The sequence below is a fragment of the Struthio camelus genome, chromosome 3 (assembly GCF_040807025.1).
Source record: "Struthio camelus isolate bStrCam1 chromosome 3, bStrCam1.hap1, whole genome shotgun sequence".
In the NCBI taxonomy this organism is placed as follows: Eukaryota; Metazoa; Chordata; class Aves; order Struthioniformes; family Struthionidae; genus Struthio; species Struthio camelus.
This window is the reverse complement of record NC_090944.1, coordinates 34397457-34411122: the sequence shown is the minus strand read 5'-3', so window position 1 is coordinate 34411122 and position 13666 is coordinate 34397457. Positions and strand designations below refer to the sequence as shown.

Below are 13666 nucleotides of genomic sequence, written 5' to 3'. Positions count from 1 at the left end.
AGTTCGTGGTTCAAGCTGGAAGAGGCACTTCTCTCCACGTCAGCTGTAGGCAGGAATCCAATGGGAAATTACAGGTGACACTGTTCAACAGGCACAATCAATTCCACCACGTTCCAGTGTCAAACTGAGGTGCCACTTACAGCACGTCTTTGCAGTATAATCATTCCCGTTTTTCTTACCTGTGCTCTCCAAATCAAGTTAATTCTGCTTTGACATTTGCATAGTAACTTTTTATCAGTTTGCATGTTCTATCAAACTTTTCTAGCAAATCTTTTTCAAGCACTTTTCCACTCAGGCAACCATTATTGTGTCTCTCTATACCCTATTCGTACTTTGAACATCTTTTTTTTTCTTTCTTTTGATATCGTAAGAGTCAGACTTAAGGAAGGAAGGAAATCTAAGGTATTATCCAGATAATTTTAACTGTTTAATGCTTAGGCATATGATTTAAATTAGTTGTCTCAGCTCCTCTGACAACCAGTGAAGACGTGCGTCTAGAGCATTAGTATCCCTATCTGAACTGTCCAGGACGACAGGAATAATTTGCCTCTACTAGTACATAAATCTGCATTGCGTATAAAGGGAGCTGACACAGCTTGCTTATATTGGACAGCTAACTTTCAGGGAACCGAAGTTAGCTGGGAGAAACACTATTCAGAACAAGGCCTCAGAGGAGCCAGGCAATTCCTCAGTTTTAGCGTAAGCAAGAACTACCACAGCTGCTTATATACTTTTATATGCTTATATATATATTCATATGTTTATCAACTACAGAATTTGACGCAGTAATTCCTGTAGCGTGTATGAGTCCTTGCTGAGATTTTTCCTATATGCGCCTCTTTTTATCAACCACGTGCTACTCTCTAATTTTTCCAGTTAGACCAGAGAATGTATTGCAGATAAATGATAAAACCAACTGCCGTTCCAAACAGCAGAAAAATAGAGTTAAAAGGTCTCCATCAACCTTAAACTAATCAGTTACTAATCTAACCTGCTCTAACTCCTTCATTACATGTCAGCTGGCTGTATGAGAAGGGAGAGGCAGCTCAGGGAGTTTGGGTGAGCTCCTGGCTCATTGCTGGAGCAAAGCCCATGGAGAGAACACCTCCGAGGTTTTGGGAGAGGAGTGGAGCGGAGAAGACAGGAGAGGAGAGGAGGAAAAAGAAAAAAAAGGAAAGAAAGAAGAAAAGAAAAAAGAAAAAAATCAAAACTTACAATTTGTAAAGCTGCTACAGTGCAATAGTAGCTAAAGCTACACACATAACAATCAGAAATGTAATAGGCCACATCATCATGTAATTCGAGGTTGACGCTTTTGCTGTTTCAGCCTTTGCCAGTAAGGACTTAAATTTGTATGACATACTGTAACTTTGTTTTTAATGTGTATTACTATTCATTAAACTTTAAACTAATATTTAATCATTGTTTCATCTTTATCAATGTAAAATAAAAGAAGAAATATTCCATGGTAAATTATTAAATTTTTCTCTAAGGAGGAGGAAATTAAAAATCAATTTCTAAGCTAGATCTTCTTGAAAAGTAATTTTAAAAGCAATGGGGCTGTCATTCTGAATTATATAACAAATCATTTCATGTTTTAGAGCGAGTAATAGTCAAAGGTTATTCGTTTAGTAAATTCAGCTCCACTTTCCAATACAGCTCATATTTTATTTGTCCTGACTTTACTGTCTCCATCTTCACTGTAACTGCAATATGAAAATATATGAAGACCTGATGTTTTTACAGCCACGTGTATTTCTAAGCAGTGATGTTCCCTTCTCCTGTATTCTCCCTTCTCCTATATTCTGACATCTTTTTTGAATCTGTCATGATTTAGTTGTTTTCAAACCAACTGCACTTCAAATGGCTAAGCACTCTGGTGCTAGCTCTGGCCAGGCGTCCCTCTGTGGCTGCGTTTCGGCCACAGCCTGCGCCCAAAGTGAGGCACTGAGGATGTCACTGCAGCATCTCACAGCCAAAGGTCTCAGGGCGCTTTGCAAGTATTGACAAACTCTTGCTTTAGGGATGGTAGTATAACATAATAAATTAAAATCACAAGTACTTTAACAGATAAGTAAACTAAGGACATGACGATTAAGTGACTCTCAAAGGGCTGTGTATATGCAGAGTTAGAAACAACAATAAAATAAATTATTCTTAATATTAACAAGTATATGAAATAGAATTACATCCAGCAGATTTTGCTTCTTCTCTCCCTCCTCTGCCTTTAACAAATCCTTAATTAGTGTAAATTACAGGGACGTCTCTGAAACCATTGAAGCTATTTCACCTTCCAGAAGCATAAAATTGGCCTGTCCATGTTCTGATTCACCTTTTCTCTCAGTAAGAGTGATCTCTGCCAAAGGAAACAACCCCCTAAACATTTTTATGCCTGGGATAGCTGATACTGAAATTCAAAAGAGGGCAACTGCCCACTTTACAAGACTCCAGGCAAGAACTGTCGGTTTTAACAACCATGCCATTCTTTTTTTTCCCCTTCAGTCTGCTTTTGAGATATGAAAATGCAGGTAGCCCAACCTCCTTTCTTACACTTCCCATCCTTCATGTAACTGATAAGCTCTCAGAGGTGCCAGCACTTTTTGGAAGGGCTGAGAGATATTTCATCTGAAGCAATATAGTAGTCCCCACTCGTTGCTCGCCTTTGCCGGGTGCAGTATGAGGAGAGTTTAATGGGTGGGCAACGACTGAAAGAGCCCCTAGCAGGGGCTGAGCTGGCCGGTTGGTTCAGCTCTGGAGATACTGAGCCTCAGTCTAATCCCATGTACAAAGAGTCTGTTAGCAGAGTTACAAGACTATAAACCCAGTGTGAGAGGAGAATGAGCAAAGCCAGGCAGATGGCAAAGGCATGATTTGCTTGCCTTTACCGATGCCTCTGTAAGATGCCATTCTGTCTCTAGCTATGTTTTCCACTACATTGTTGGCTTGCAAAGCTTTTAATGGAACAAGTTTTTCTGGCAGAAGAACACTGATTTTTATCTTTAATGAGCAGCCTCTCTATCATTTAGCTTCAGGAAGCAGCTTCCTGGTTGTAAACTGCTCAAGAGTGCTGACAGCCACTCAACTTCAAAAGCAGCCAGTAGAGACTTTCTTGCGAAGTTTGGGAAGGAATTCAAAAATGCTGAACAGTGCAGATGATATTGTTATGGAACAGGAGGACTCCACTTCCCGAAATGGAGAAATGGCAAGTTGGGATATCAATGACATCAAACTTCCACAGGTATGTATGTGTCTGTGTCTTAGAAATTCATCCAATCCTGACTTGGCTCCTTCACTTCACCACTGATCTGAAATACTCTCTCCGTGATCTATACCTCATTGGCTTTATACTCTCTTTGCCGCCTTGAGCTATGGCACAGTGTTTTGCTGAAGAGCTAGACAACATCCTGTGAAATGTTGAGCTTCCCAGGCATTTTTCCTTAAGTGTACTATTGAAAGAACTGTTTATGCATTAAAAATAGTGATGCTGCAGATTCATTGCCTTTCTAGTCCACTGGTGGATGAGATGAAGAGAAAGCAGGGGAAATAATTATCTCCTGCTTTGGATGTTCAATTGGAAATGTCCAGGATGTGGGCAGTGCTTTATGAGGACTGAGCGCAGCACCCACGAGCTGCATTGAGCCTTGCTACGAATGTGCATCCAGGCAAGCTGGGCTGACTTTCCACATAGAGGCAATGCTCCTCTTGCAGCTACCTAGGAAAAGCTGGCTTCATGCAGGCTGTGAAAGTCTGTTTTACAGAGATTTGCTGACAGGGGCAGAATAGTGACCTTTCCCCCACTGAGTCCTTTTCTAGTCCTCTCTCTAAAAATCTCATTCATGCTCTCCACTGAAAACCCAAGGCATCCCATATCCCAGCTTCATGTCTCACCTTGGCATATTTATAGCGGATTCTTCCTGCTGGGCCCCTTCACTACCCAGCTCTGTCTCCTTACCTGATCCCAGTCCCTTCCTTATTAAATCACTTTTGCTCACCCAAAGCCTCCTTGTCCAGTCAGGCTTGCCTCCTTTGCTGCCCTCCACCCCAAGGTCACCTTTCCCTGCGTTTCAGCCAGGAGGTTTCCCCACAGCCATCCCTATGCTCTCGGATGGCTCCTATGTGAGAACAGGCAATACAGTTTTTCTCTTCTTAGTTCATACTCCTGTTGCCATAATGGCTTGAGAAGGCTGGAATCAGCAGTTTCAAGGAAGGTCCTACCAAGTTTTTTGTATTCCTATTATCACTAGCCTTTTTTCCTTCAAAAACTATCATAGAGCATGTTTCATGCTTTATAACTTACTGCATTTTACTGTGGCTCTAGCCATTGAGGTAATGTGCAGTTAGCCCTTTGTCTTTTTTTTTAATGTAGTTTTATTTTTATTGCTCTTTTGAGTATTTTTTACTAAAAGTATTAGAGGGTTTTTTTGTTTTGTTTTGTCCATGATAGTGAAAATAAAACCTGACCAAGATGTTCTTTGTTTTGGACTTCATAAAAATTGCTGTGGAAATCTTTCAAGACACTCACGCCAAAAGGAACCAAAATCCTAGAATTGAAGCCCTACAAATTTGGGAATATGCTCTACCTGATGCAGTAGGTGTCCTTTTTCCACAGTGAGTCAAGCCAAGTGATTCAGTATAACGCTGTTGTTAACGGCCAGAACTGCAAAGTGAGATTTCTGCCATGAAAGCTAATAGAAGTTAGTCAGCTGTGTGACTGCTGCGTGCAAGGAAAGTATGTGCTATTTCACCTTCCTCTGCTGGGGCAGCTGTGCACGGAGCTGGACTGGAGAGAGAGCGAGAGCAGCCTGTTGGCCAGATTTTCCGGCTTGCAGGATCGAAGGGGAGCTGCATGTTCCCCTCTGCTGTCCCCTCCTGGGTGCCACAAACCAGCACCATCTCCTCAGTGTGAGAGTGGCCTCGGCTAGATGGGATCCAGCGGAAGAGCAGGTCCTTTAGGCTCATACGCAAGCCCTTTTCTCTCCCGGCCTAAAATACGGCTTTCGCTGGTCTCTTAACAGGATGTGAAACAGACAGACTGGTTTCAAGAATGGCCAGACTCCTATGTAAAACATATCTATAGCTCCGAGGATAAAAACGCTCAGCGGCACCATAGTAGCTGGGCAATGAGAAACACCAACAACCATAATTCTCGCATCTTAAAAAAGTCCTGCCTTGGGGTGGTGGTCTGTGGCAATGACTGCTCAACCCTGGATGGGAGGAAGATCTATCTAAGACCAGCCATATGTGACAAAGCTCGGCAAAAACAACAGCGTAAGTATGACTATGTGAAGGCAGCAACACCAGCCTTGGGCTCTTTATTATGGGACAGTTAATAAGTAAATATAACATAAAAGACATTGAGGTAGAGGAGAGCCATTGGAATAGCCATTCTTTCTTCTGCCTTTCCCTATAGCCAAACGTAGCTCTTGATTTCTGGAGCAACACGTCTTACATTTATTACTGTTGAGGCGTTTGCTTGGTTGTTTCCTTTTTGAAATTTGACTTGTCAGAAAATATTTTTTGCAGCCTGGTTAATGGCAGAAACTCCTGTGTGGTATTTGGCCAGCTGCCACTGAGCACTGACTTTCAGAGAGGGGCAGGTGAGTTCCTGCTTCTGTGCACAGGATGCTCGCAGGAAAACACTTCTTAACTTAAAGGTGATCTCCAGGCAAAAATAATTTGTTTCAGAACTTTTCCTCCTCTCTTTACCCTGCAGAAATATCTTTCCCGGAAGAAAAGGTGTTCTGTTTTCAGTCCTGTTTTCCACGCTAGAATTTTAATCTGTTTCTGATGGAAGATGGGTAACGCTTTGGCTCCTGCCCTTCACAGACCCATGAGCAAGGCTACCAAGAAAGTGAGGCAATACAAGCAGCTTTCTGCTGTGCTGCTCCCACTGACCTGAGTGTCAACATCATTATTTCAAGGGCCCACACGTAACTCAGGGAAGTCTTGCAGGAAAGATATTGCTCATAAACTATGATGACTGAAAAGTAGACCGAATAGGAATGTCGCAAGAGACAAGACTATGCAAGTAGAGTAAGGGAGATGGACAGACATTTTTAATGAGACTATTTCAAACAATTTTTTGATAGTTGAGTAGAGTTAGCTCATACTAGTTTCTGGAACTGATGAATATTTTGGATGAAGAAAGACTTTAATCGAGATTTCACTGAGGTCAGAAAGGTGTCCTCTAGAAAAATTGAGCAAGAACATATATGACACTCCAGAAAATTCCAAGTTAAAAACAACTGAAAGAAAAATTTCAAAAACCTTCAAAGGTAAAAGCCCTTTCCTTGGGCATAACTGACCATATTAAATGATAAAGCTATACTAGAAATAATCCTTGCCAGTCATATTTAAAAATGAAGTAGAATAAAGGTAATAATTAATTTGCTTAGGTTAAATTTTCTGTATATTTGAAAGTTTTTTGCCTAGTTTTTTCTCAATGTCGTTTCTGAGCCCAGAAAAAAAGAGCAGCACTCCACTGCTCACAAATTGTTGTCCCAGCTAGGATTTATCTGACTTGGTACCGCATAGAAAATATTTCTATATTACTACCTACGTTCCAGGGAAATGTTGTCCGAACTGCAGTGGACCCCTGAGGCTCATTTCCTGCCGAGGCCATGGCGGTTACCCAGTTACCAACTTTTGGAGGCATGAAGGCCAATTCATATTCTTTCAGGTTGGTATAAAATTACCTTATACTATGCAAGTTGATTATAAAGACTATAAAGACTATGCTTTTTGGACTAAAGGAAGACTTTTGTTTGTTCCAACTAATAAGGATCATTTAATATGACAAAGTTAAATGGTTGCAAGGAGAAAAAAGTTCACAATGAGTGGGCGAGTTCCTGAACAGCCTGATTTGACTTTGAAGTTAGCCCTACTTGAGCAAGAGGCTGAACTAGACCTCAAGAGTTCCCTTCCAATCTAAATTAGTCTGTACTTTTATGTTCTATGACTGGACATACGCACACAGGAAACAACAGATCCTCAAAGAATCAGAAATGCCATGTTGTGTTAACCCCTTCTCCAGGGCACCACATATAGGTATGAAGATATCTTAGAGTAGGAAATGGTTGTACCCCAGGGATTGTCTATGGAAAAAAACATGTGTACATTATGTGCAACTTTTACCTGGAAACTAGTGTAGTCTGATGTTTAAATAATGGGCACTATTTTTGGAAGGTGTAGTCCTAGGTTAGTATGCTACACACTGGACTGGACTGTCTTGTTTTCCAGCAGATTAGACCTCCTTAGGAGCTAGCCAGCAGTACTGAGACTTTATGATTGCCTTTCACTTACAAGCAGATTAAATAAAATTAATTCTCCATAGAATCTAATGGAAATTTATGTGCTGATAAACACTGTCTGAAGTTTGAAATGAGTGGAACCAATTGTGCAAGGATGCTGTAACTAGGCTTCAAAAGACCTCGTGGCTTCAATTGGGTCCCTAGTGTGGGAAGCCTCTTCCGCACGCATATGTGCTACTCTGTTTTTGTGATTTCAGAAAATTTCTTCCCTATCAGACTTCATCTGAGATATGTTTGTGACTTGAGCTGATATTAAATATGTCTAATTAAATAACAAGCATTAATCCAGCCCATATATTTATTCTTGGCCTGTGCTACAAATCCTTCTCCCCCCTTAAGATTAATAACAAGGTTCTACTTTTAAGTTTAACATATCACAATTCCTTTCTAAAGTCCAAAGGGGCTCATGATCATCCCCGACCAGAAACAAAACTAGAAGCAGAAGCAAGAAGATCAATCCAAAAAGCACAGACAGCTCTCTCTCACCCCTGTCCAAGATTTAAAAGAATTCGGGAGATTGAGGTAACTTTTACTATTGATATGTTACATTACTCGGTGAGTGATCCATGGTCTAAGGAGCTTCACTGCAGAGGCTATCTGGGCTTTGGCTCTGGGCATGACCAGCCTTTGCGTCTCTGCATTTTGCCCTGGGATCAGACAGGCAGAGGGGGGGCTCAGCATGAGCAGGACTGTCCCAAGCTCCCTGGCGGCTTGGCTCAGTGTTGTCGTTCCCCATCAGCATCCCTGGGCTGCAGCGGCCAACCCTTTTGGGCCTGATGGGAGCAGGAGATTGTGCCCATGCTGAGGATCAAGACAGCGTCAGAGACCAGGCTCAATTATGTCACCCCTCACAGGGGCCCGGACGTCGTCTTGGTCAGTGCAAGCTAGTGCACGTGGACAAAATGCCTGGGCACGAGTCAGGTAGATGGCGTGTGCGGGGGACCGTTCCCGGGTAGAGTCTGGACACGCTGTACCAGGTTTGGATCTCTTCACCACATACAGCTGGCCTTGCACCTTCCCGTGCCCCTGTATGCCATCGTGCCACAAGCCAAGCTATACGAATCCCAAGCTGATTCTGTGAGAATTCCCTTCGGTGGGCTTGCAATGTGCCCCTCACTTTGTTCCACTTCAGGTCCAGAGGTCACCCAAGGCCAGGGTGTAGTGCGGATGCAGCCAGGCCATGCCTTTGATCCAGTCCCTGATGACAGTCCTTGGACTTGTTTTATTTAGCAGCATGGACACAGCTTTAGCGCCCCAAATCTTTCCCTGCTTATATGCAAGAGTTGCCTTTAGAAAACTTTCCTGCAAGTTATTTGTTAGTTCTGCTCCAGGATCAACATTATTCATAAAGAAAACAGACATTTAGTCTATCAGTATGGACAGAAGGAGAACGGCTAGGAAGTTTTAACCGGGTTTAACTTACATACGGATTGCACTACCCTAGAAGAAAATTGTAACAAATGAACACTTGAAAACCAGGAAATCCTTTCGGCAATAACTAAGCTCAGGAGGAGGGTTTGTATATGTGTACACACAAACGCAACACACACCGTACACTCTTTTGCTATAGAATACAATGTATTCTATAGTGTACAATGTATTTAACATCACTTATATGATATACTTATTATATACTGCATATGATATCTCGACAGAACACACTTGTCATTAACAAGCCTTTTTTCCTCCGGTCCCCCCCACCTTTGCTTAAGAAAACCCAGTTTCTTCAACAGCTGATTTATTGGCAGACTCGATACCCACCAAATAAACCTGGGGGTTCCCCGTGGGAGAAGTGCGCCCAGAGCAGGGTGTTGCCCCTGCAGCCTGCAGATACCCAGGGTGGACATCAGAGTTCGTCAGGAGGGATGGGATCACCCAGGGAGCCTGCGACAGCACCCGCTTCCCTCCTGCCACCAGCTCCCTGCTTGCAGTACTGCAGATGGGATCACGCTTCTCCATATCAATACGTGTCCCAAAAGTCTCCAATAATATGGAGAAGATGCCACAGAGGAGCTAAGGCACCCTCAAATACAGGAACAATAATTTTCATACTGCAGGTTTAATTCTGTCCTTGTGAGCACTGAAATAATGCTAATCTGGGAAATGTTATTGAGCCGGGTGGCTTTGTTTCTTTTATACTTGGGCCAAATGGTCTTACTGAGGTGCAGGTTCCTCTAGACAGGTCTTGATCTTTCCCTTCCTACAACATCTTCCTAGTGTTTTTACTTCAAATTGTGTGGGACAAGGAATGCACCAAAGATGTTAGAAATGTATAATCTTTGAACCGACTCTTCAGGTGACTCTGCGTAGTTGCTCCAGTGATTCAGAATTACACCATGGCGTTCTAGTTTATTTCTCTTAAGCAGGTTTGTTTCGGGGGTAATCCATCATGTTCTTCTTCTTGCCATGACCAGTTAGGATAGGACAAACTCAGGAATCCGATTTCAGATGCAATGTTTGTGTCGCTGAAGCTGGCAGAAGTCTTTTTAAAAAAGACTCTACTTCAATGTGCTTACAAGAGAGCAGAAAGGAGAACTGTAGAAAATACATGAGCCAAAAATTGATCAAGTGATATATAGGATGTTTTCTGTGAGGCGTGAGCCGTTCTTCAGCTGAAGAAGGGCTGGGTCCTACCTAAGGTCATTGGAATTTCTCCTTATCGTAGGCTGAGAATAGCTCAAAGGAGCTTTGCTACTCTTGCAGTCAACAAGTTAGAAAATCACTATAATTAAGGGGGTGGAAAAGCAGAACTGCAAAGACCAGAGACCTATAAGCCCTAATCATAAATGATAGCACAGAATGGATGTTTTGCAAGGAATTAAGATGTGCAGAATTATAATCTAATAATTAGGGCATTTAAAGAAGTTGCAAAATATGCAGGAAGAAAATGCCTAGCAGAATAATTCTAGTGTACTGCTCCTTCTTTGAATGCAATTTCTATTCATGGAGCAAAAATTTTAAATGCAGGAAAATTAATCAGTTAAAAACTGCAGTAAAGATTCTTGAAAAACTGAAGAGTAATATTATTAGAGTGAAATAGTCACTTCAAAAAAAAATAAATTAAAGAGATCTTATTTCATTTTTCTAAACCCCATAGGAATTATTTAAATTCTGTTATATCAACTATATGAGAATACTCCATTTTCAGGGGTTACCTTAGTATATGCTGAGACTTGATTCGGAGAGCTGCAAAGGATAGATCTACCAATGGGTTTAATTAAAAATAGGATTTGGGCAAAAAAAATGGTGAACTGAATCCAGAATTGTGATCTTGGAACCGATGTTCAGCTTGCCCCTAAAAACCACTACGACTGCTCTAAGGGAAGACTCTACAACTCCATCTATATTATCTGCACTAATTAAATGCATTCGTAAGGGCCTTTTACAGGAGGGTTTTTAGTTTGTATTACTAAACTATTACCTTTTTTTTTTTTTCCTTGCTAAACTACACCTTGCTTTCCTAAGTGTCTAACAGGTGAAACGCAGACCCACGAGTCTTTGTCTATGCTTCTTTCCAAGCCGGAAGCTTATGTCCTCCCTGGCCATTTCAGCCGACATTTAGGCAGGAGCTCTCCGGAGCGCATACTCAGCAGCAGTTCGGGGCAGTCGCCGTACCTGGGGGTGGACGCTGAGGGCACAGGTTTGAGCCAGCGCTGCGACAAGCTCAGCGGGCCGGGGGCCACAGCTGCGCCCCCAGCTTGTGGCCTTTCTGGTGGCTTTGGCGAGCTGCTGCGCTGGGACAAGAGCGGGGCGGGCGGGAGGTTGCCGGCTGCGCCCCAGGGCTGCCGTGGCCCTGCGCTTGCCCCAGCACATCTGCCCGGCGAGCCCCTCTGCACCCGCGCCGGCATCCAGCCTGCACCCAAGGGCAGCTATGACCCCTTCAGGCCCAACACTAGCCCTGCCGGGCATGCGTCCTACGAGGGAAAACCCCATCCGGCCAGCGGCGGCATCTGCCTCCCCTCCTCGCTCTACCACCTGGCGCAGCAGGAGTCCTACCCTGTCCCAGCCAGCCCCCACCACCACCACCAACACCACCACTGCTCGGCGCCACCGAAAGCAAACGGACGGGACTTGGAAGATGAGCGGCGAGGTCTGAACCTGGACTACTGCAGCAGTGAGGTGTTTTTTAACCTGTACCCTTTACGGTGACTGGATTTAAATTTCCTCTCTCTGTCTGCCTCTGGCAAAGGGCCGTTCCTGCTGCAAAGTGGATGTCAGCGCGCTACCACTCTGATTCCCTCTTCAACTCCTGTTTAAGACCAAAAGAAGGGCTTTTATGCCCAGAAGCTTGTTGCTATTCTGTTATTTTTTAACTGTTATTTTTTCCCACTGTTTCATTGATCTAATAAAAGGGGTCACCTCTTCCTACAAACTACCTCACTACCTCTCTGGTTGGCAGCTTTTCATGCCCCGGTCAATACTCTGTTTTTTTGAGCATATAGGATTATGGGCGGTATAGATAAATGCCCTCAAAGACCACAGCAGCTGCATGTAACCTTCTGTACTCTTTGCCTGTGAGCTAGGTCTCTTAATGGCATTGCACCAGTCCCACAAGTGTTTTGCTTGATCTAGTTTCTCATATGCATATGCTCAGGGTGTTTTTTCCAGCCACTTTTCAGTTTTTTCATTTCAGATAAATCTTTCAGTGCCCTTTCCTCCATGTCACCCAACTTTGTCATCACTTGTGTAAGCTACGTTTCATCAGGAGCTATCAGTTCCCTACATCTGTTTGAAAAAGTAGGGTGCACAATATGAATCTGGTTGCCTAAATGTATTGGCCAGCTGTGAAGGATGTCTGACCTGGAGGCACATATCGTGACTCGTTCCCTTAACTATAAAGAAGTCAGTGCCCCTTGGCTCCGCAGGCTACCAAGCCTTTAGAGTTAGTTAGACACGGATTTTGCGGTCTGGACCTATCCCTGCTCCCCCTCTGAAGCAAGCCATGCCCAGACAGTGTGAGGTGAAATAAATTTTTTATTGAGGTGAGTCTGGGAGAACAGTATTACAAAACAAGCAGCAATAAAAACTCCAGAGTACCTCAGACTGGGACATATTTGGTGTCTGTCAAACAGGTTCAGTCTTATCATTTGTCTTGTTTTCTGCTTGTTTTCATTTATTTGGATTGTCTCTTCTTTTTTTAAACTTTGGAATATGTTAGTTACTAGGGAAACTGCTGTCATTAATGAAGGGTGGGGTTTAGAGAGATTTCTGAGACAAGGACAAATTATATTTAAAGAGTGTTTCAAAATGTTTATTGCAATTTATGAAACAGTGGATGTGTAGTGATTTTTTTTATGTGGAAAAAATCTAAATAGAGATCACAATATGGTAGTCCACTGTTGTACACGAGGGTTAATTCAGCACATTTTTATTTAATCTGTTGGGTACTCCTGCCCAAGTACCAAAATTTGTGTGTTACACTATGATTGTTCAGATCAATAACTTAGAGAAGAAAATTTTGATCAAGAGTAACAACAACCTCTATCTTCAAAAGATGAAAAGTTGAACAAATCAAAACCAATAAGTGCCTGTGCTTCAGGATGTGCAATGCACAAGGAGGGACAGAGAGAAGATGCCCCTGGGTGACATGTCCCATAACTGAGATTTTTTTCTGTGACTGCCAAACTGGCTACACCAGCACAGGACCCATGTAACGCGCTAACCACAGCCCGGTGCCGCTTTGCTCTTCCTCATCTCACCTTTCCTCTAAATTCTTCAGCTCTCTATTGCACTACTATTGCCTTTCATCGATGATATTATACAAATGTATGGCTAGAAGGTACTTCAAGTATTGTGCCTACAAGCTGGTAATATCGATCCGCTTTACACCTACCGCGTCCTTATTCTGCTTTTTAAAATTTCTAGCAAAGGAGATTTGATGATCAATCTCAGAACCTGTTCCACAGCTTCACCATCTCAAATGCTAGCACTTCTTCTCCTGATATCTGACTTTCTTTCCTGCAGGTCAAGCCCCCTGAAAGACTGCTACTACCAAACCTGTCAAAAAGCAGTATTTCTGATACGTGGGAAGCTTTTAGTCTGACTATTTAAGTTTGAACCGAGAGGCTTCCAAAATAAACCCTACCCCCGTGAGCGCAGCCCTGCCCCACAGACCCTCAGCAACATGGTGCCTGTGACTTCTCGTAGCTCCGGAGCTCGTAGTCCTGTGTCCCCAGGCACGCCTGGCCACCTCAGGGCCATGGCTCCCGCAGCTATGCTCCAGTTGTGTGCCCGGCCTGATGGCTACCCCGAAGTCAGGGGGAGTCCAGCCTCTGCTCGCAGCCAGCTCATTGCACCCAGCATGTTTCCAGGATACACACGTGATGAAGTGCTATCCTCTTTTAAAAATGAGGAAA

General features: G+C 43.2%; 1 protein-coding gene across 1 annotated transcript; it reads left to right on the top strand.

Moving 5' to 3' along the window:
- Positions 1 to 2826: 2826 nt before the first annotated feature.
- On the top strand, positions 2827 to 12639 carry GCM1 (glial cells missing transcription factor 1). Its single transcript, XM_009687059.2, has 5 exons — positions 2827 to 3238; positions 5016 to 5268; positions 6567 to 6679; positions 7704 to 7832; positions 10776 to 12639. Exons 1-5 carry the CDS (start codon positions 2921 to 2923, stop codon positions 11457 to 11459), a joined length of 1497 nt encoding a protein of 498 aa, XP_009685354.2. The 5' UTR covers positions 2827 to 2920; the 3' UTR covers positions 11460 to 12639.
- Positions 12640 to 13666: the final 1027 nt, after the last annotated feature.